We start from the raw sequence: 16,649 nt of genomic DNA on the forward strand, positions 1-16,649 counted from the left end.
CCAAAGCTTCAGTTCCCACTGACTTCTATTATATTTTTTGTTGATTCCTAACATTCTTTAAAATATCTTCTTTGTGTTTAACAACAACAAAAAAAAAAGTCATACAGGTGTGGAACAGTGTTGTTATAGTTAACTAAAACAAAATAAAATAAATAACAACTGAAATAAATCAAAATAGATTTCTCTTTTAATTTTTTTAAACACTTCACACTTTTATTTTTATTTACTAAATAATAACTATTTTAATAATTATTATTTATATAATTATATATAATTCTATAATAATTATTTTAATTATTTCTCATTCTAAATTAGTTGCATGATGCAACATGATGTACTAAAACATCTAAAGCTGAAACAAAAATGAATAAAAACTATACAGACAGTAAATAAATAAAATAAATAACTTACTGCAACAAACTAAGCAAAATATGAAAATATTTTCTACTATAATATGAAATAAATTATAATGTGAAAATGGAAAGTATAAAATACACAAAAACTAATTACTAATTACAAAATATTAATTAAAACTATAGCAGCATTTCTAAAATAACAGGTTTGGAACAATATTAAGGTGAATAAATGATGAGAAGATTTTTTTCATTTTTGGGTGAACTGGAACTAGATTTGCTAAAAAGATAATAATGATAAAAGGTAAAATTAAATCATTTTAAAATAATTCCAAATAAAACACTTAACCCACATCAGAAAACTGAACATGCAATTATGTTGTTAAATTATTAAAATATTAACAAATCTCAGGGGGATGTCAAGTATTAAATATTTAAATATACTTATATGTAAACATAAAATGAATATATAAAATAAATAAAAAATAAATGCAAATGTACATATTAAATATTTTAGGCCAAACTGGGTTCTGCTGAGCTAACATATTGATAAACAAAGAGTAAACACACGGCAATGATGGTGGATTAGTAATTAATATCTCTTAGGATTTTCCTAGTAACAGAAACTTCCACATACTATCTTCGCTGAACACTCTTGACTTGTTTAGATCATCAGAAGCAAATTAGTCTTGGATTCTGTTTATTTAACAGACAAAAGCATCTATTTATGTTCCTTTGAAAATCAAGCCTTGACTCGCTTGCACAGAGAAATTGTTTACAATCTATTTATGTTATTTATTTATGCAATTTATGAACTATTTTACAGTAATTATGATCTTATGAGCGCTTCAGAGGAACAACGAGTGACTGCGTTCGAATGAATCTCTGAAAGTTACTCAGTAACTAAATAGTAAACTATACAAAGCTGACTGTCTTCTTTGATTTGTGTCTGTGAAACAATCATTCCACGTTCTTCTCCATGTGTTTGTGATTGAAAATGCAGCGAGTCCGAGTCTGAGACTCAGCTGTGGTATGCTGTACTTTATGCAACCGCTTCTGCTCGCGCCAAAATAAGAATAAGCTAAAAATAAAGGCGCTGGTGAGTGTTTGCGTGTGCTCTTCAACTCCGTCCTGCTCTTTATAAACTACAGGCTGCGCAATTAAAGCAACAGCTGTGGATGCATGTGATCAAGCAAATTCTCATTTTTTCCCCCAGATTGTTCAGCTCTACAGTGCATTGATTTATGAGATTTCTGGAACCTACTTAGTGGTACAGTCATTTGACAACAGCTCAACTAGTCCTGTTTTAGTTTAACTGTGTCCTGATTTCATGAACCTTCTATGACAGTCCATTCACTGTCAGCATGATGATGTGTCTGCCTTCATTAAACTGTCCTTCATCATCATCATCATCACCCACCTCCACGGTGCAGGTGTAGTCGGTGCCGTCCAGCAGTTTGACCTTACACTCCATGACCCTCAGTCGGTGAGTCCTGCCTAACGCTGACCAGGAGAGTCTGCTGCTCAAAGACTTCTGGGAAATGTAGTCGTCCTCGTGCTGCTGATGAGCTGATCTGACCTCTGATTGACCCTGTGGAAACACAGCAAACGAGTTTATCAAGCATCGAGATATCTAAATCAGACTTATTTTAGAATCAACGAGATAATATTACTGGTTAATAATAGAAAATCATGGCCCTATCAGCTTCATCTGCTATTACATAATATCACAAATACAGTACACATTTTCTAAAACTCGACTTAAGACAAGATTAAACAATCCTATAAATGATTCCTCAAATGTACTTGTGATAAAAACTGTAAACATCTATAAATTTGTCCTGGCAAACATTGATAATTAATTTGTACATTTTTTATGTACATTTATTTCTATCTCTCTTTTTCATAATGTCTGTATACTTTTTTTTTTTACTTTACTTTAAACTAAATTAAAATGACAAATGGCAAGCAGTTGAAATAAAATAAGTTTTTAAAATATTATTTTAATTCAAACAACATTTCTTAATGGTTTTAGTTAACTATAACAATGTGGATCTAAATGTATCATTTAAATGTCAGTCTCATTAAAAATGTATTTAAGATTTATTTAAAAATTGTAAAATATTTCATAAAATAACATATAGATAAATTTAGTTAATCTAAAAAAAAAAAGTCACATTTCCGTCATTTGAGATGTATATATATATATATATATATATACACTGCCACTTAAAACGTTTGGGATCAGTAAGATTTAAAATGTGTTTTAAAACTGTTTCTTATGCTCATCAAGGCTGTCCTCATTTGACCCAAAATACAGAAAAAAAGTAATATTGTGAAATATTATTACGATGTAAAACAATGTTTTTCTATATTAATATACATTAAAATTTAATTTTATCTGTAATTAAAGTTGAATTTTCAGCATCATTACTTCAGTCTTCAGTGTCACACGATCCTTCAAAAATCATTCTAATATGCTGATTTATTGTCAGTGCTGGAAACTGTTGTGCTGCTTAATTTTTATTTTTTTGTTTGGACCTGTGATACTTTTTTTCCAGGATTCTTTGATCAATAAAAAATACAATGAAATTATGATGATTAAATATGATGTTATTCATCAAAGAATCCTGGGAAAAAAGGAATCACAGGTTCCAAATATATGTATATATATATATATATATATATATATATATATTTGTCAACACAACTGTTTCCAACATTGATAATTCTTATAATAAATCAGCATATTAGAACGATTTCTGAAGGATCATGTGACACTTAAGACTGAAGTAACAGCCGATAAAAAAAAAGAAGAGTCTTTCTGATCCCAAACTTTTGAGCGGCAGTGCATATATAAATAACTTAAAAAAAAAAAAAAAAGAAAGAAAGAAAGAAAAGAAAAATAGATTAATTTAATCTCTAAAGTACGCAGGTATGAAAATGTCCAATTTATATATATATATATATATATAGACCTGTTCCTGAAGAGAATAATTTCATTACAGATCCTCTTGATGCCCATCTCATGTCACGACTTCATTTCAGAAGCTGCTATTTTCATCATGCAGGTTTATTTCAGCACTTTCCCATGGATAGATTTTCATCATTAAATTACATTACATAATCTCAGTTACCTACTTTCTAGAAAGGTCCTGAAACTCTTGCTGGGACTATATCTGAAAATCCACCATGACGTCTCACTAATACTGCTTATATACACCACATAATATCAACACGATGACATACAGCACAGGTAAACACATCAGGATTGAGAAAAGCTCTGGAGATGACCCAGCACTTTATAAAATGAGCACTTTTGAGGAAGAAAAAACAGAAAATTTGAACGCGACTAACAGAGCTGCTTTTCAGACAAAATTCATGATTTGATCTTCATTTGATTTTCAATCTCAGTTCAATATTGATTCATTAGGACATAAAAGCAGGTTCAGCACATGTTAATTTTCCTTTTAAATAAAAAAAAAATGTCTAAACTTGGGGAAAAAAAGTCAGTCACTGCATTACTATATGCGACAAATATTGTTTAGCAAAGTTCACACATCATATGAAAACAGCACAGATCAATTCCTGGGATTTAAGAATCAGTTCATCAAGATGAGAATCAATTAAAATCATGAAATCAACATTTTGTTGACTCAATTACTGACATGACTACGCGACACAGAAACTCTACAGCACTAGAAGCTGGACTGTAATATAAAGCAGGTGTAGATGAGGAAAGCTCTGACCTGCTGCCGTGTGTGTGGGCCGTCCTGTCCTGACGCCGGTCGCTGTGTGTCGTCTGTCTGCGGCGGGTCCGATTCTGAGCCTGGATCCGTCGTCATGGCCAGTTACACTGAAACGACACACACGTATATATTCAGGGTGGGAATCTGCAGACATTTCACAACTGCACTTGATTGCTTCTGGACTGGAATAAACAGTGTGTTAATGTGGGAATCTGAGCACAAACAAACACAGGAGTTTATATTTAGTGTGATGTTTACACTGTATTTTTGAAAGGACGAGAACTCCAGGATCACAGAAACACATGCCTGACATTCAGACCGCAGCTAAGAGCGCATTCCCGTACACAACATGCCAGCTGACGTGACGGCGCTGCTGTGTTTATCTGTGACGATCAACCAGTCGCTGAAGATTCAATAACAAACAGAAACACTCAAACGCACTCATCTGTGACACACAGACACTTCAGGACGAGACAAGCTGCCTGAGGGACCAATGACAGACGAGGGAGCTTAAACCTGTTTATCAACCACTAACAATGCCCTAGTAACCCCATAGCAACCAGAATTTTCTGCAGAACACCCTAACAACTCCACAGCAACCATTTGAAACTGTAGCAACCACACAGCAACCACTCAGAACACTCAAACAAACCTAAAGCAACCACTTAGAACACCCTAGTAACCCCATAGCAACCGCAATTTTCTGCAATTGGCCTATCATCCCCCTAGCAACTTCTAGCAACCTCTCAAACACCCAAACAACACCATAGCAACATCTGACACTGTAGCAACCCCACAGCAACCACTTAAAATAACCCCAGCAACCAGAATTTTCTGCAATCTCCCTAGCAACCCCATAACAATTACTTAGAACTGCTCTCTTGATTGCCCGAGACAAATTTCTCCTAAGGGAGACAATAAAACAGAAGTAACCCTGAGTAACCCAAATTTTCTGCAACTGCCCTATCATCCCCATAGCAACTGCTCAGAACATCCTAGCAACTGGGAATTTTCTGCTATCACCCTAGTAACCCCATAGCAACCACTTAGATCAACCTAGTAACCCCCAGCAACCAGAATTTGTTTTTGCAACTGCCCTATCATCCCCATGGCAACCACTCAGAACATCCTAGCAACCAGAATTTTCTGCAATTACCTTAGCAACACCAAAGCAACCACAAACAACACCCTAATAACCCCATAGCAACCAGAATTTTCTGCAACTGTCCTAGTATCCACCTAGCAACCTCTAAGAACCCCCAAACATCCCTATAGCAACCACTTAAAACACCCTAGTAACCCCATAGCAACCACTTAGATCAGCGTAGTAACCCCCAGCAACTAGAATGTTCTGCAACCACCCTATCATCCCCATGGCAACCACTGAGAACATCCTAGCAACCAGAATTTTCTGCAATTACGCTAGCAACACCAAAGCACTCACAAACAACACCCTAGTAACTCCATAGCAACCAGAATTTTCTGCAACTGCCATAGTGTCCACCTAGCAACCTCTCAGAACACCCAAGCAACCCCTTAGCAACTACTCAGAACACCCTAGTAACCCCATAGCAACCACTTAGATCAACCTAGTAACCCCCCCGCAACCAGAATTTTCTGCAAATACCCTTTCATCCCCATGGCAACCACTGAGAACATCCTAGCAACCAAAACCTTTTGCGATTACCCTGGCAACACCAAAGCAACCACTAACACCACCCTAGTAACCTCATAGCAACCAGAATTTTCTGCAACTGCCCTAGTATCCACCTAGCAACCTCTCAGAACACCCAAACAACCCCATAGCAACCACTTAGAACATCCTAGCAACTGTTCAGGAGTGCTTCATAAGGGTCTGAAGTGTGAGTGTTTTGTAATCTCTCTTGTGAGGCGTGACAGTGATGGAAACCATCGCTGGATTCTGGAGAGCAGCAGTGGAAAACCGCAGGAGTAGCGCGACTGCATTCTGTCAGACTGACTCCCTGAACTTAACGGCCTGTGCAGAAATGTAGGTCAAACTGAACCGCAAGAACAAAACGAGCGAACGGCCCTCCAGATCCGCTCCACATCACTAAACGAGAGGAGAGACGGCAGCCGAGGACAGAGATGCTGATGTTTCTATTTCCTCCTGAATAATGATGAAGAGCTAGTGTATGACAGCCATTACAATGAAAATCACTCTGGAAGTTAAATTATGTGCACTTCAACACAGGTGGCTAAAAATAGCTGCAGCACTGAAGAAAAACAATAAGACAAACAAACGAGTCCCATACGCATGCTGACTTAAAAATGAATGGATTTGAATTAAAAAACACAAGAGACAGCACTAAAGGGACTGAATGCATTAAAGGGACAAAAATAAACAGCAACATTAATAAAAACGAATATAATTAAAAAGCTCTTACTCATCTTGACTTATTTGGTTCATATTCTGCTCTGTATTTTTACAGTACATAAGTAAATAATGTACAACCATTTGACCTGCTGATAGCTGCCTGCTTTTCATAATATTTTGATTTTGATGCAAATACATTCATATCTCCTCATACATGAAGTCAGATAATCCAATTCACATGAACAATTACCACCATTGCTCTTGTAATAAAAAAAACAACATTTCTTTTCAGAATTTCACAAGGTCAGCTTACAGTTCACTCACTCTCTGGAATATCAGGAATTTCCCTTCATGGATCAATAAAATACATCCATATCCAGTCAAAAACACACTGAGCTGTGAAACACAAACATGTATGAAACAAAATAAAGCCTTTATACCAAATCCTCTGTCGCTCTCCTCAAGTCTGTGTATAACCTGTCCAAACAGAAGATCCTGGAGACACACGACCCGTCCTGACCTGAAACCCATTAACTAGGCACAGATGGGTTAAACCCTCTTAAAGGCTTAAACTTCCACTCCATCAAAACCGCAACAGAGAGGCAGTCTGAGCCGTCTGTGACCAGATAACACAGTTCACGGGCAAGTTTGCGTTAATCCCCTTATAATTTAATTTCACATTGAGCTTCAGAAGAATAACCGACTGTACACAATAAATAAATAAAACACTGGATATTATTGTAATACTACAAATTACACACCACCAGTCAAGAGTTTGGAATGAGATTTTCTTCTACTCACCAAGGCTGCATTTATTTGATCAAAAACACAGTAAAAATTGTAAAATATTATTCTAATTTAAAACAGCTGTTTTCCATGTCAATCTATGTTAAACGGTGATTGATTGCTGTGATGCGCAGCTGAATTTTCAGCATCATTACTCCAGTCTTCAGTGTCACATGATCCTTCAGAAATCATTCTAACATACAGATTTGCTGCTCAACAAACATTTATGATTATTAGCAATGTTGAAAACAGTTGTGCTTCCCCATGCTTTTCTGGAAATCGCTATATACTACCACTCAAAAGTTTGGAATATGATTTTTTATACTTTTACATATTCAGCAAGGATGCATTAAACTGATTAAAAGTGACAGTAAAGACATTTAGAATGTTACAAAATATCTATTTTAAATGAATGCTATGCTTTCGAATTTTCTATTCAAAGAATCCAGAAAAGTAAAATGTATCACTGTATTATTTTTACTGCATTTTTGAACAAATACATGCAGCTTTGGTGAGCGGAAGAGACTGCACCTTAATTAAACATCTTAATTAATCCAAACTCTTGACTATGGAAGCCAGTTTTATCTCACAATTCTTTTATTTTATTTATTTATTTATTTTTTTTTTTTTACAGAATTATAAGATATAAACTGATATAAAATCGGAATTGTGAGATTTGTGAGATATAAACTATAATAATATGTATATATATATATATATATGATTTCATTTCTCAGAATTGTGAGTTTATATCATATAAAAAGACAAACTTTTTTTTTTTTTAATTCAGTGGTGGAAAAGGGCTTCCATATTTGACTGATAGTGAACAATACAAATTATGAACTAGTCAACAGAATCCAAATTATATGTGGTTTCTGTGGTGTAGTGGTTGAAAATCTGTGCTGGTGATCAAAAGGTTGACGTCGTTTCATACACTATCATCATTAAGTGAGAAACTTTCTTCAAGCTATAATAAACATATTGCAAATCAAGTTATAGAACACATTTCTGAAGAAACTTTGTTCACATTCACACTCACAGTCCTCTGTCTCTGGATCAACACACAATATTGATTTATAATCAGCTACATTCTACAAGTGACTCCTGGAATGCAAGAAACATGATCTAAACAATGCAAGCATGCAAAGTCAAATCAATAAAGTCGTCTGCACTGCAACCCAGAATCAACAGAACAGTCTATGCGTTTACTGTACTTGAAGCTCTAGTTTTGTCACATTGCATTATATCACTTGTACTCAGTGTAAACGGGGTGTAACATCCAGAATGATGTGATAAAATAACAAATAACTGATTCAATTAGGATAAAGAGTTTAAATAACGTAAGACAACGCAAAAGCTGCAGCAAAAGTTACGAGCCAGATCGGACCAGGGTCGATATCTATTATTATAATAATGTATTAATAGTCGTTTTAATTTTACATGACTATAACATGGAACAATACGTTGAATACTAAAAATCACTGACAGCCAATCAGAATCCACCAACTTTAAAGAACTGAGCATTTAAAGCAGCAAACCACAAAACAGCACGCTTATAATGTGGACAGTAAAAATATACTGTAAATATATCTTTACAGTTATTGTTCTTGATTTGAACAGGCTATTAGTCTTAAATTCTCAAGATGTATTCATCGTTTGACCATTGAGAGTTTCAGACGGGCGGATACAGCACATCGTAAAATGTTGTAAATAAAGATTATTGGAGTATGTTTCACAAGAAAACACTATTTCAGGTTTTCTACTACTTTTCTATTCTTTCCAGTGCACATTTATTACTATTTCTTTGTAATTACTTATTTACTAGCAATTTTTGAGTTATTGCATAGTATGGCTGTGTATTTTGTGAAATTTACTAGTAATTTTTGAGTGATTTCCATAGTATGGGGTGAATCTGAATTAAGTGTTAGTTTGTTTAATTTCAAACAAACCCATCACTTTCCACATCATAATATCCATTATCCAATATCCAAATCTGCCAAGCATTCCGGCGCTAAGAATAATAACATGTCAAACATAATAATAATCATAAAATATGTGTTACACATTAAAATCTCAAGCTTTCTGTATTTCTCAGCTCTTTTTTAAATTAAATATCCAGCGTTTCACGTTTGACAGCGGAGAAATGAGGTTATATAAATAAATAAGCATCCCCATAAAACATCTGTCATATTAAACAGATAAACAAAAGAACGTTCAGGCTTTTTTAATACTGTTCATATCGATAGCAGAATTATATCGTTTTGACCTAAATTAAGAAATAGATATTGTGATATCAATTTCGGACATATCATATCATATCATCAGCCCTACTTTTAGTGCACTTTCCTTTCGATTTCTTTGTAATTATTTGTGAAAATTACTAGCAATTTTTGAGTAATTTCCATAGTATGGTTGTGTATTTGTGAAATTTACTATAAATTTCCAGTAATATCCATAGTATGGTTGTGTGTTTGTTAAATGTACTAGCAATTTCTGAGTAATTCCATAGTATTATTGTGTATTTGTAAAATTAACTTGCAATTTTTGAGTAATTTCATAGTATGGTAATGTGGTGTCAATCCGAATTAAGTGTCAGTTTGCTTCATTTCAAACCGACCCGCCTCTTTTCACATCATAACGGATCAAATCTGTCAACGGTTCCGAGTATTTAAACGCACAAAACGCGCTAAAAATAATAACGGACGCGTCAAACATAATAATCATAAAATATACGTTACACATCAAAATCTCAAGCTTTCTGTATTTCTCAGCTCAGTTTTTTAAATTAAATATCCAGCGTTTCGCGTTTGACAGCGGAGAAATGAGGTTATATAAATAAATAAGCATCCTCATAAAACATCGGTCATGTTAAACAGATAAATAAAAGATCGTTTAGGCTTTATTAATACTGTTCATATCGATAGCAGAATTATATCGTTTTGACCGAAATTAAGAAATAGATATTGTGATATCAATTTTGGACATATCATTCAGCCCTACTTTTAGAGCAATTTCCTTACAATTTCTTTGTAATTATTTGTGAAAATTACTAGCAATTTTTGAGTAATTTCATAGTATGGTAGTGTGGTGTCAATCCGAATTAAGTGTCAGTTCGCTTCATTTCAAACCGACCCGCCTCTTTTCACATCATAACGGATCAAATCTGTCAACCGTTCCGAGTATTTAAACGCACAAAACGTGCTAAAAATAATAACGGACACGTCAAACATAATCATAAAATATACGTTATACATCAAAATCTCAGGCTTTCTGTATTTCTCAGTCCAGTTTTGCTTAAATATCCAGCGTTTTGCGTTTGACAGCACAGAATTCAGGCTGTATAAATAACGTTAAGTGTCCTCACAAAACATCTGTAATATTAAATAATCGCGACGTTAATAAACCAAACTACTGAATATGGTTTATAGTGATCGCACAGATGTTTCGCTGCTGCGGCTTTTAAACACAAACCGACAGATTTATTTCATCCAGAACGTTGAGCGCCTCTGTAGGTAAACATGTCAATCAAATGCGTTTATAAACGCTGGAAAACAACACAAACGCGTGAACGTTACCGTAAGCGCCACGGCGTTTCGCTCCTCGGGCTCTGCGCTCCTCTCTCACCGGCAGCGGAGCGTTTGACAGCGGCCACGGTGGGCGGGAGTCTCCGCTCTCATCAGCGGCGCTAGCGGGAGTGTGGTAACCGGGAGCGCGCGCGCAGCGAACGGAGGATTCAAACTCACGTCACCGTCCGCACGCACTGTACGTAACAGCTGAGAGCTTCGACATCAAACGAACAGCTGTGACGCAGGAGGAATACTGTAAAATAGTGTAAAATATCTACAGTACCAGTAGATAACGCGCAAAGATGTTTCTATTCGTTTTGAATAATTAAAAAAAAAAAAAAAAAAAAACACAATCTGATGAATCATGTGATTTTATTTGGTAAGTTTTATATTCACTGAGCAAAAGGAGTACAATTATTAATTATAATAAAATTAAACATTAAAAATTATAGCAAATTAAGCTAAATCATGTTTTAAGGTCGAAATGTCTTCTGCTTGACTCTCTTAAAGGTACTGATTAAAAAAATAGGACAATTTAGCTAAAGATTTAAGGGCAATTAAAACTTAAAACACTAAAATGCTGCCTCTATTTATTTATTTATTTATTTATTTATTTACTGCTATCGGTTTATTATTTTTTTTTTTTAATTTACTTCTTTATTTACTTAAAAAAATATATGTATTAAATCAATCACATTTATTTAAATTTACATTTGGTAAATTGTATTACAGACAAAATTATACACAAAGCAGAAGGAGTAAAATTATTATTATAAAATTAAACATCATAAAATTATTATAGAAAATTAAGCTAAACCATGTTTTAAGGGCGAAATATTTTTTTCTTGAATCTCTTAAAAGGTACTGATTAAAAAAAAAGAACAATTTTGCTAAAGATTTAAGGGCAAATGAAATGTAAGACCCTGAAATGTTGTCTCTATTTATTTATTGCTCTCAGTTTATTTTATTTTAAATTACTTAATGAAATTGAATTAAATAATTTATTTATTTATCAAAATCAATCACATTTTATTTATTTAAATTTACTTTTGGTAAATTCTATTACAGACAAAAGGCTAGACCAAGTTTAATCTTTATGACATAATTTTTTTTTTTTTTTTTTTTTCTTTACATGATCTAGATTTTATTTGTTAAAGAGTTCAGGTTAATTGAAATGTATAACCCTGAAATACTGTCTAAATTATTATTATTTTGTTATTTATTTCAAATGTTTTTATTTATTTTACATTTTTATTTAATTTACTATAATTCTTTCATTTTATTTTTATTTGTAAATCAAAATGATTAAAATATTATAATTATTATTATTGTACACTTTTTAAAATAAATAAATAAAATACATTTAAAAAATGCTCAGTGTAAATTAACAAACAGTAAAAGAGCAAATTTAAATGTATAAGCAATACTTTTTTTTTTACTCTACTGAATTTGCTATGATTTTTTTTTTTCACTTTATTGTCTATATATTTGTGTCTCAAATGCTGTAGGATCTGTTTGTTAATCACGACATGTTTTGACATAATAAGTGTGTTTATACGTCCCGTGGCCACTGTATATACATGCACCAGCACTAAATTCAGATCTATAACGCACATGCACACTCTCACACCCAAAGCACATACACAAATAAAGCGTCTGTTTTTAAGTCACGGTCGTCCCGGAGGGACTGAGGTCTGTTTTACTGCACACTTTAGAGCTTCACACAAACCTCAGCTTGCGTTCGGCCCCTATAGAGCAACGGAGGACGGACTCGTGTGCCTCTAATGACAGAGTGCGTCTGCGCCGCTGGCTTCGTTCCTCTACGACACGCTCAAATGTTCCACCATGGAGCCTTTACTTTGCCTTTAACAGATGGAGGCTCCCTGGGTGGAGCTGTTTTAAGATTTAAAGGCATTAAAGTAAATCTACTAAAGATTTTGTCAAGTATTAACATGCTAAAGTTGAAGACACAGATGCATTTACTGATTGCTGCAAACGTCCGCCTTCAGCTGGTGCTTCACGTGTGTTTTTGCTGTCAGACCTTCACTGATTTTGATCAAGTAAACATCAGAATGACTGTAGTCATAATATTTCCAGATGAACACTTACTGAACTGAAGCAGCTGAATGAATCATTTTTTAGTCTCAAATTTGATCATCATCATTTTTTGAGGAACGTTTGTTTCCAGAAAATGCAGAAGTGCAAATGCCCAAGATCCGGCTTTATAAAGTCAAATTAACTGTCTGATACACAGAAAGAGAAATAAATACTGAAAAGGCAATCAAAGACACTGGGAATAGATGAGTTGGTTTCTTCATCAGATTTGTAGAAATGTGTCATTGCGTCAGTGTCTCACCAGTGGATCCTCTGCAGTGAATGGGTGCCGTCAGAATGAGAGTCCAAACATCTGATAAAAACATCACAATAATCCACAAGTAATCCACACCACTCTTGAAAAGGCAAAAGCTGAAACAAATCCATCAAGACGTTTTTAACTAAAATACACTGAGTCCATAATCCATTACAACACTTCTGAATCAGGAGAGAAATCCGCACAGATTTAAACCAAAACAAACACGTGGCTGGGTTTTGATGTGAGAGACAACAGGAGATGGACTTTCTTATGGATTTTAAACTCCTATTTTAGTTAATAACATCCTCATGATGGATTTGTTTCAGCTTTTGTCTCCTCCAGATGTGAACTGATGGACTGGAGTGATGTGGATTACTTGTGATTATTAATTATTATAATATTCGGACTCTCATTCTGACGGCACCCATTCACTGCAGAGGATCCATTGGAGTCAGTAATGGAATGACACATTTCTACAAATCTGATAAAGACACAAACTCATCTTAATCTTGGATGACCTGAGGATGAGCACACTTCTTAGCTTTAAACTTCAAACATTTTTCAGTAGCAGAAAGCCTCTTTTTTTTACACTCCATTAAAAGATGAGTTCACTTTCAGAACAAACATTTACAGATAATTTAATGTTCTCACCCCCTTCTCATCCAAGATGTTCATGTCTTTCTTTTGTCAGTCATAAAGAAATTTTGTTTCTTGAGGAAAACATTTCAGGAATGTTCTCCATATAGTGGAGCAAAATATAGTTATTTTCTAAAAAAAAAAAAAAAAAAAAATGTATAATTTATATACTTTTTAATCTCAAATGCTCGTCTTGTCTCGTCTGTGTGAACTCTGTGTATTCCAGTTCAATACAGTTAGGGTATGTTGAAAAACTCCTATGTCATTTTCTCCTCCAACTTTAAAATCATCCTACATTGCTGCAGAAGTACCGACCCAGTGTTTACAAAGTGAACATGCAAAGATCAAACACCCTTTATGGAGAAAAAAAAAAAAAAAAAAAAAAAAAGGGTAAAACAGCAATATGATTTTGAAGTTAGAGGAGAAAATGAGATGGGAGTTTTTCGACATACTCTAACTGACATGAACCGGAATACACAGAGTTCATGCAACCAAGACGAGCGTTTGACATTAAAAAGTGCATAAATTGTAACATTTTTTAGTAGAGAGGCACTGATTGATCGCCCAGGGATCAGAACTAGCCGGTTTTCCACATTACCGGCCCGGTGACCGACCGGTCAGTCTGCCGATTCCAAGCCGATCCGTTTTGATGTCACACTTACGGTGACTGATAACGCATTTATATCATGACAGATGAAGCTTGCACAGCTTAAAGGAGAAGTTCACTTTCAGAACAACAATTCACAGATAATGTACTCACCCCCTTGTCATCCAAGATGTTCATGTCTTTCTTTCTTCAGTCGTAAAGAAATTATGTTTTTTGAGGAAAACATTTCAGGATTTTTCTCCATATAATGGACTGATATGGTGCCCCGAGTTTGAACTTCCAAAATGCAGTTTAAATGCGGCTTCAAACGATCACAAATGCGGTTGTAAATGATCCCAGACGAGGAAGAAGGGTCTTATCTAGCGAAACGATCGGTTATTTTTATTTAAAAAATACAATTTAAATACTTTTTAATATCAAACGCTCGTTTTGTCTTACTCTCCCTGAACTCTGTGTATTCTGACTCAAGACAGTTAGTGTATGTTGAAAAACTCCAATCGTATTTTCTCCCTCAACTTCAAAAATCATTTCAAAATCATCCTACATCGCTGCAGAAGAACAGACACAGTGTTACAAAGAAGATCAAACACCCTTAACAAAAAAGGCAAAACAGTGATATAGGACGATTTTGAAGTTGAGGGAGAACATGAGATGGGAGTTTTTCCACATTATTACACTAACTGACATGAACCGCAACAAAAACACTTCAGGGAGAGTAAAACAAGACGAACGTTTCACATTAAAAAGTATATAAATTGTATTATTTTTATGAAAATAACTGATGGTTTTGCTAGATAAGACCCTTCTTCTTCAGCTGGGATCATTTACAACCATATTTGGAATCGTTTGAAGCTGCATTTAAACTGCATTTTGGAAGTTCAAAATCGGGGCACCATATCAGTCCATTATATGGAGAAAAATGCAGAAATGTTTTCCTCAAAAAACAGAATTTTTTATGACTGAAGAAAGAAAGACAAGAACATCCTGGATGACAAAGGGGTGAACTTATCTGTAAATTCTTGTTCTGGAAGTGAACTTCTCCTTTAAATCTGCTCTCTCTCACAACAGCTCATTACGCCCTAAAACTACTGAATAATGACTTGCAAAAACAGAAAGAGAAAGAACATCTGCTGCAGTGAACTCCAGTGATTTACTGTTACTGCACCTTGACCGCAAGTGTTTTTTTTTGAGTGATGTCACACACATGCTGTAAAACAGTAAGTGTAGGGAAATCTGTGTCTGTAACTCCACTAATGGATGGCAGCACATCAATATAACAGAGAAAAGACGTGTTTACACTCGCTGGAAAGTGGTTCCTCCTTCACCCTGAGCAACTACAACAGTTACAGTTTCTCCCTTTCATTTCTCTTTCTGTTTCTTTGGGAAAGAACCACTGAGACTTCTCTGGAAGTCAACATGAAAATCAAAACTGACTATTCATGTCATACTTCATTCATTCTAGCCTGCTTCCTATATTACAAACATTGCTGGTTTTTTGACTTTTTTGTTGTTGTTTGATAAAAACATTTTCTAAATGCATAAATATAAACGTATAAAAATAGATAAATGAGACATTATATATCTGCTTTAAAAAAAATTGTTTTCTTTTTGTTTTTTTTCATTCAATGCATATAATTCTAAGAAAAAACGTAATGATTTGTTCATCCTGCATTGATATTAAAGCAATATCACATGCACAATCACAAGCCCAGTCCATTCTAATGATACATTCATGTAAATTAAGCCGTTAAATAAAATTATTCACCGTCTCCGCTCATGCTGACGTCCATAAATGGGACTTTTGTGCCAGAAAATGCAGATCATATTAAATAAAAATGCATGATATAATTTAGTTAAAGTTTTAAAAATATACGGACTCCTTCAGTAGCTTGATTGTTGTTCGGGTCACTTAGTTAATAGCTTCAACTGAACTCAAAGCAGTTTCTCAAACTCTGAATGTGCAGTATTCAGTGTCCGGTCAAAGGTGTGACGCTCACATTCACATGCCTGTGAATCTGCATGACGGGTTACATCAGTCTGAGGACACGTCATATGACATCACATCTGCTCACCGTCAGCATTCTGTCAGTCCTCCGAGTCTGAGTTATCTTAAACCGGTTTTAAGCAGCCGTCTCTTACTTCACCAGTAATATGAACGCACTGCATATTCTTCATTTTGCATGACATGCGGTTTTAAATGTTGCATTAAAAGCACACACCTTATGTATCTCAGCTTAACCTACATTTCAGATTGATCATCACAC

The 16,649-nt window shown here is 34.6% G+C and overlaps 1 protein-coding gene across 8 annotated transcripts in view; it reads right to left on the reverse strand.

Moving 5' to 3' along the window:
• epb41l3b (erythrocyte membrane protein band 4.1-like 3b) overlaps positions 1–16,649 on the reverse strand; it is a 47,349-nt gene that overhangs the window by 25,047 nt on the left and 5,653 nt on the right. For 5 of the 8 annotated variants that reach the window (XM_051127315.1, XM_051127350.1, XM_051127341.1 and 2 more), the window contains exons 1-3: positions 10,799–10,957; positions 4,103–4,209; positions 1,774–1,944 (exon numbers count right to left, since the gene is read on the reverse strand). In XM_051127315.1, coding sequence (XP_050983272.1) covers positions 1,774–1,944; positions 4,103–4,198 — 267 coding nt within the window. In that variant the 5' untranslated portion in view covers positions 4,199–4,209; positions 10,799–10,957. Of the gene's footprint in view, positions 1–1,773; positions 1,945–4,102; positions 4,210–10,798; positions 10,958–16,649 lie in introns of those variants that run through there. The other 3 variants (XM_051127358.1, XM_051127332.1, XM_051127306.1) reach the window with 3 other exon arrangements.

This window comes from Labeo rohita, chromosome 2 (assembly GCF_022985175.1).
Source record: "Labeo rohita strain BAU-BD-2019 chromosome 2, IGBB_LRoh.1.0, whole genome shotgun sequence".
Taxonomy (NCBI): domain Eukaryota; kingdom Metazoa; phylum Chordata; class Actinopteri; order Cypriniformes; family Cyprinidae; genus Labeo; species Labeo rohita.